Source organism: Aedes aegypti, chromosome 3 (genome assembly GCF_002204515.2).
Source record: "Aedes aegypti strain LVP_AGWG chromosome 3, AaegL5.0 Primary Assembly, whole genome shotgun sequence".
In the NCBI taxonomy this organism is placed as follows: Eukaryota; Metazoa; Arthropoda; class Insecta; order Diptera; family Culicidae; genus Aedes; species Aedes aegypti.
In genome coordinates, this window is record NC_035109.1 from 264,025,605 (window position 1) to 264,032,024 (window position 6,420).

Sequence of the window (6,420 nt, forward strand, 5' to 3'; positions counted from 1 at the left end):
AATAATGTAATTTTTCATTTCCACAAAAAGTGCGTGTTGTCGTTTTTAATCTTGCTTCCTTTAGTTTTATTATGCAGGGTGAAAACGGTTGCGGTGATTTTGAGGTGCTATCTGGTTGGGTGTCCTTAGAATCACTCATATTTCGTCAGGATTTTCTCTTTTTATATTGTAATCTCCTGCTGCTGCTGAAAATTGAAATTCATGTTAAAATTCTACATTCGTTATTATATTTACTAAAATATTACCCTTGAAAATATCGAAAAATTGGTCTGGCGTCTGTTAGTGAATCTGCAATCAGCACTTCGTGCTACAAACCAAGCCGTTGCACTTTTTCATAATAACAGCCTTATAACTTTTGCACATTGATAACAACATTGGAAATCGTAAGGCGCGCAATGAAATTTGTAGGCGATCAATATGTTCAACTATTTTCTCAATTATGAATCCCATTTCAATGGTATGAAATCCATATTAGCCTTTTGAAATTGGTTTTTATAGATTTTTCAAGCCTTCATAAGGCAGAATTTATGAAGTTCGTTAATTAATTTGCCTGAGTGAATGACTCGATGGTTGGATGTTCGCTGGTTAGAAAAAAATCCAACTAAAAAGCACTCGAATGTCAGGAGAAGATGTCAAACTAACTTTGACGTCTGACTACCGTCGCATTGAAATCTTCATATATAGAACAAATTCGCATATATACGTTTCGTGACAATTTGCGCCCCAGATGCGTTAGTCTGTAACATTTTTAGCAGCTGTCAGTCGTTCCAACTAACGAGTCGGATTCGTTAGATGGAAGGCAGTCGTGTTCCAACCAGCGAATGCCCGCTGTATTTTGAGTGTAGTTCAATGTTGAACTTTTTCGTAGGTGTCCGGATTTTGAGGCAAAACGGTACATATCTGTGACCTTCTGTGACCAATGTGTTGATTGAAAAACATCGCATATGAAGAACCAGAAGAGCCAAATCAAAACAAAAGCGGATGGTTTTTCGTTTAACATTTTGCTTCGTAGAAAATTATTTTATTCAGTGATTGAATATTCCGTTCGACAAGAATGGAACAGAAAGTGATATTGAAGTTAACGATTCCTCCAGAGGAAATTCTGATGACCCGAATGCTGGTTTGTCAAGTGGACGGATGCACCGAACAGTTCTCGAATGCGTCCCATCTTCAAATGCACCTCAGCCGGCATCATCGGCTTCCTTCCCCGAACATTAGCCATCCAGCTGGGATCCCGGAAGATCATCACGTGAAGCATTTCCACTGTCCGATGGAGGATTGCGTTTACCACTTGAGGGCCAGTGGGGAGAAGTTCTTCTCTTCCTTCCGGTATCTAAAGCAACATTTCCTGAAAGTCCATTCTGCAAAAGTGAGTAGTTTCTGTTCGTTGCGTCTTTCTTGCAGGGCTGGTAGCGAGTCTTTTTCTTAGTGACGGTGACACTAACGACACAATAAACAATGGCATGACGTAAATAGGAGTTGTGAAGGGGGATTGTCTGATCATTCCCAAAGATCGCCCATTGTGTTTTTTTTTATTTTGAAACATATTTGCTAACATACTTAAAAGGCATGTTGGTTATATATTTTCTGGATAATGATTGTGTGACAGGCAATAGGGCAAGTGTACCATTAGTGGTGCACCTAAGGGAAAACTGCTAAAACATGTTAAAATCATGAAATATATGACTTTAACGTATCATTCGATAGATCTTAAATCCTTCTATCATTCAAATGTACAAAAATCACGATTCATTTGTAATTTCCCTGCAAAAATCCTTGCATCAATAATAGGAACAGTGTTCCCTTAGTGGAGGTATTTTTTAAGAATGGTTCATTTAGTGGCGCAATCCATTGATTCCTTATGGGACCCTCCACTATGGGTACTGATGCACCACTAAAGGTGCAAAGAAGCAAAAAAATTAAGCAAAATAATTGTTTTAAATAGTTTTACGTTTAAATTTCATGAATATTATTCGATTACTCGTATCATTTTCGCATCGTACACAATAGAAAAGTATCACATAATCATTTATTAGCGCGAAACATGCCAAAACACACTACCTCCACTATTGGAGCTACCTCCACTAAGGTTGCCCTATGTAATTTTAAAAACTTTATTTCGCAAGTACGTTGCATATCTGCCCACTTTTTATCAACATAACGGGCTACGCTTCACATCAACAAACCATTAGTATCGACCACGTAAAGCTATTGAAAAAATGGACGAGAACAGTTTTCTCGGGAAGCTCACGAGACTAAGGCAGCATCCATTTATTACGTAACGCTAAAATTGGAAATTTTCGACTCCCTCCCCCTCTCCGTAACGCTTTTTGTATGGATTTTTTTGAAATTTTGTATGAGTCGTAACGTTCGAGCCTACCCTGTGCCCACCCTTCGAGCGTTACGTAATTTGTGGATGCCGCCTAATAAGAGTTTGTTTGAATCCCGCTGGGGACTACGACAAGGTGATGAACTTTCGTGCCTGTTGTATTTCACTAGAAGCTGTTATGCCAAAGACAAATTAAAGACCTCCATGTCCCTTGCAGTTGCCCAAAATTTTATGGCTCATAAGGTAATCTAGAATGCTGTTCAAAGTGTACTGCGATCTGTCAAACTTGGGTACCTTTTGCACTACCGAGGGACCAAATCGTCCCCTTGATGCTACAACTAGATAACTCGAAATTTGAAATTTTTGGCTTCAATATGTCAAAACATTTTTCTAAATTAGATCTGCAAAATATCCACAGGTCTTAAGCGTGTGATTCAAAATACACAAGTTAAAGATTATTTTTCAATCATAATCTCTGCGATTAACCATCACCTTGTTAAACGGTCATACTTTCAAAGTTGCACATATCAAAATTTTGATTTTAGAGTTATCTAGTTGTAGCATAAAGGGGACGAAATGCAGTACTAGAAGTGGTACACAATCTGAGCCCGAGTGTGACGGACCTGGTTATGCGGAAAGCCAAGCTTAACAGCCGAGGAACGATTTTCACGAGATCCAATCAGAGGCGTCGCGTCCGCATGTGCAACATGTGCACTGCACAGGTGGCAACTTGTTCATCCTGATCACATAAATATACACTGCTTTTAAAGTTCTTTTTAATTATTATTTTAACAAAATTAAGCCTGTTTCAATTACCTTTATTGCTAATAGCTTGCGACGCAATTTTCACATATCAACTGCTAAATGTTTGCTATGCAAAAAATGCAAAAGTTTCATGCGACGCGCGCTCAGCGCGATGCATGCTGCGCAAGCGCAACACTTTGTTCCACGCTACTCGTTTCTGCTGTGACGATGAATCCCAACGCGTGCACTCTCCTCGGTTAACGTGTAGCCTTGTATCGTACACGCAATCCTGTATATGTGCTAGAATGCTTTTTGAACTACAAATGCCAGTGTGTAAGGGCCGATTTCTTCACCTTTACTTAAGCCGTAAACCACGTTTACCCATATAGTTAAACTAGGTTTAAGGCTTAAGCGGTGGTGAAGAAACCGCTTATAAGTAGCCAAAGCGTCAACTTTGACCTGTGCACAGTTTTGCTATCAACAAATTCGATCCGTGCGAGCGTGCGGATGGGAAGACAAGAGATAAATCGGATAAATCAGTCCACGAGAGAGATTCATTTTGCTTGCTCTCTTTTGGCATTCGCGCTTTTAGCATCACCGCGCTTGTGGTGTAAAGTGCAAGCGTGATTTTTCAGACGGCTGACGGTAGGAAGTTTTTTCAAGTTGGCACTCACGCTGTTGTTTTTGTTGTTTCCTGGGTCAAAATCTCGCTTTTCACATACAGCATTAGCGCGGTGGTACTTGTGATGGTCAATTAGATGACAACCAGAAAATTGAATGGAGAGCGCCCTCCGTCATCGCCAGCATCTTCACGCTTGTAATGTGTTTTGAAAGCGAGCATTGTTCATAATGCGTGCACTAAGTTACACGATGAAACCGATCCTCTATTAATTTTATGTTAAGATGTCGTAAAAACTGTTGAACAGAAAAAGTGGGCGAATGAAAAAAAAGTGACCTATAGTTAGAAATACTACTATTATGTAATGATAATCTTAAAAAAAACACTGAATTATTTTTTGTTTCATTAGTTCAATACTAATACAGTATTGATAGACTATTTTAAATTAAAAATGGCTACATCTCTCATTAAAAATAAGAATGAAATACTAAAATCTGAAACATTTTTGATATCCGCCATTTTTGCGATTTCGAAAATGATTTAAAATTGATATTATTTTTAAGAATTTTAGTTTTATTATCAAGTGAACATATTTGATTTGCCAGACGAATATTCTTCGAGATGCACTTAAAAGTGTTCATTTTTGCATTGAAATGAAAAAAAGGACTGATATTTACAGAACAGTGTTTCTATTCGCCTCATTTAACAATATGTGGGGTATGATCATAGTCCTGTATTTCAATAATTAGCTAGAATCCAGTGCTATTTAAATTGTCACTGATGACCCGCATAATTAGAAATAATTTCATATTCATATTTACAATATACATGTTTAAAATTGAAAAAAAAATGTTGCTTGAATTGAAAAATTAAACTAAACAACCCGATTTCCATGTGTAATCTCAAAAGCTCAATCAACTGGAAGACTAGAAGCAAATTATATTTGAACACGAAGTTTAGTAACCACTGGTAACACATTTCTTTCAACTTAAAAATGGTATACATAATAATAGCATAAATAAAATAACACTCTTTAAGAAGTGCACAGGTTGATAATAAGGTCACGCGACGCCTCTGGATCCAATCAATGTGTTTGCTTCGCGGATGATATGGACGTTGTCGACCAAACATTTAAAAAAATATTTAAATTAAAACAAACTACGAAATCGAGTACTTTTGATGTTTCAGAATAGGCTTAGTGTACTCTTTCTTTTAAGACCAAATATGTGAACCCTATTTCTCCGAAGTCTTCCTTAACGCAAGACTGATGGAAGATTTTTTTCTCCTTTATAGAATTTCGTCTGCAACAGCTGCAATGGTCAGAAATCGTTTGCCACCGAGTCACTCCTAAGGGCGCACCAGGCAAACTGCGGTCAATCCTTCGTTTGTAAGGTTTGCGGTTTCGGCTACGGTAGTCGAGAAGCCCTGTTGACACATGCCAAAAGAAAGAACCACAATTACTTAGAATTACTCGCGTGTAAAACTGGCAAACGGAAGTCGAAATCAAAGTCTACCGACTTGGCCGTGAAAGTTATAAGGAAAGAACATTCAAAATCTATTCAGGTTCAAACAGAAAAGCTGCAAGAGGCTGATGGCGAAACAATAAAGAAATCTCAAACAACTCAGACAGAGTTCAGCGCTTCAGAACAAACGGAAAAGATAGAATGCTACACTCAGACCGCCAGTTCTAGTCAGGACCCATCAGAGTCCACAAGTACTTCTACAATGGATAGCTACTGCCAAACAAATCTGGAGCAGTTCAGCTACTTCGAAGATACCAGTCTAACTTGCTTTGGAAATGCTATGATCCCCGCGGCCAATGCCCCATCGGAATCGGTAACCTGTGTCTGCACGGAAACGCAAACCGATCAGATCTACGACGAAATGTTTCCGAACGAGGACCGGTCCGATCCGATGCTGTACTCGCACATGTACACCCAAACGTGCGAGGACATATTCTCCGATCTGGCCCTGGCCCACATAGAGACGCAAACGACCTGGGGGAATGGAGGGCTGGGGGAGTTCCTGGTTTCAACCGAAACGCAAACCAATCTCAATCAAGCTGGGTCTACCGGTGGCGGATCAGGAACTGAGGAGCGAATTTCCTCCATTCAAACGCAAACCTCAGCCCGCAGTATGGAGTTCCTTAACGCCATCAGCTCCGAGAGCAATTCGATCCATACGCAAACGTCTTGATATTGTACCGATGAGGATGACTATCGGGTGGATTTCTAGTGGTCGGTTAAATTTGGGGCATGTGATGAAAGGTAAGTGTTCATTTTCCTGTGTTTCTTGAAACTTTTTTAATTCAAAGTGACTAGGTAAATGTACAGATACTCGTTTTGTGATCATTGTAGTTTAAAATGTTGCTAGCTTACTTTCTCGAAATCTACATTTTTGTCAAGCACTTGCACGATCGATCTCAATTATGGTAATGAATGATGGTCAAAAATGTATTGTCTGCACTCAGTAAGAGCTAAAACAAAGAATTTACTGTTCTAAACCATCCCGAATTCCGTTTAATGTATATGCGGCTGCGACGACATGATACAGTGGCGCGGGAAGTGGGTAGGACAGGTAGGACATGTACTACGCACGAAAAAACTTGGGTAGGACAGTCAAAGGATTGTCATACCCACGATTCATAAAAAAAAAGATCAAAAGAAAGATTGTAAACTTACTTAAACTAAGTAGATGAAAAACCGAATTTAGTACTATACCATTTAAT

The 6,420-nt window shown here is 39.0% G+C and overlaps 1 protein-coding gene across 1 annotated transcript; it reads left to right on the forward strand.

Annotated features, from left to right (window-relative positions):
* The first annotated feature begins 930 nt into the window (after positions 1–930).
* Positions 931–6,174, forward strand: LOC5578337. The gene is made up of 2 exons (XM_001656856.2): positions 931–1,369; positions 4,986–6,174. Exons 1-2 carry the CDS (start codon positions 1,055–1,057, stop codon positions 5,886–5,888), a joined length of 1,218 nt encoding a protein of 405 aa, XP_001656906.2. The 5' UTR covers positions 931–1,054; the 3' UTR covers positions 5,889–6,174.
* Positions 6,175–6,420: the final 246 nt, after the last annotated feature.

Excerpts from the sequence above, each read along its gene's own strand:
- LOC5578337 (XM_001656856.2), top strand. The coding sequence starts at position 1,055 with ATGGAACAGAAAGTGATATTGAAGTTAACGATTCCTCCAGAGGAAATT. Across the intron at positions 1,370-4,985 it reads TGAAAGTCCATTCTGCAAAA|AATTTCGTCTGCAACAGCTG; the intron begins GTGAGTAGTTTC and ends TCTCCTTTATAG.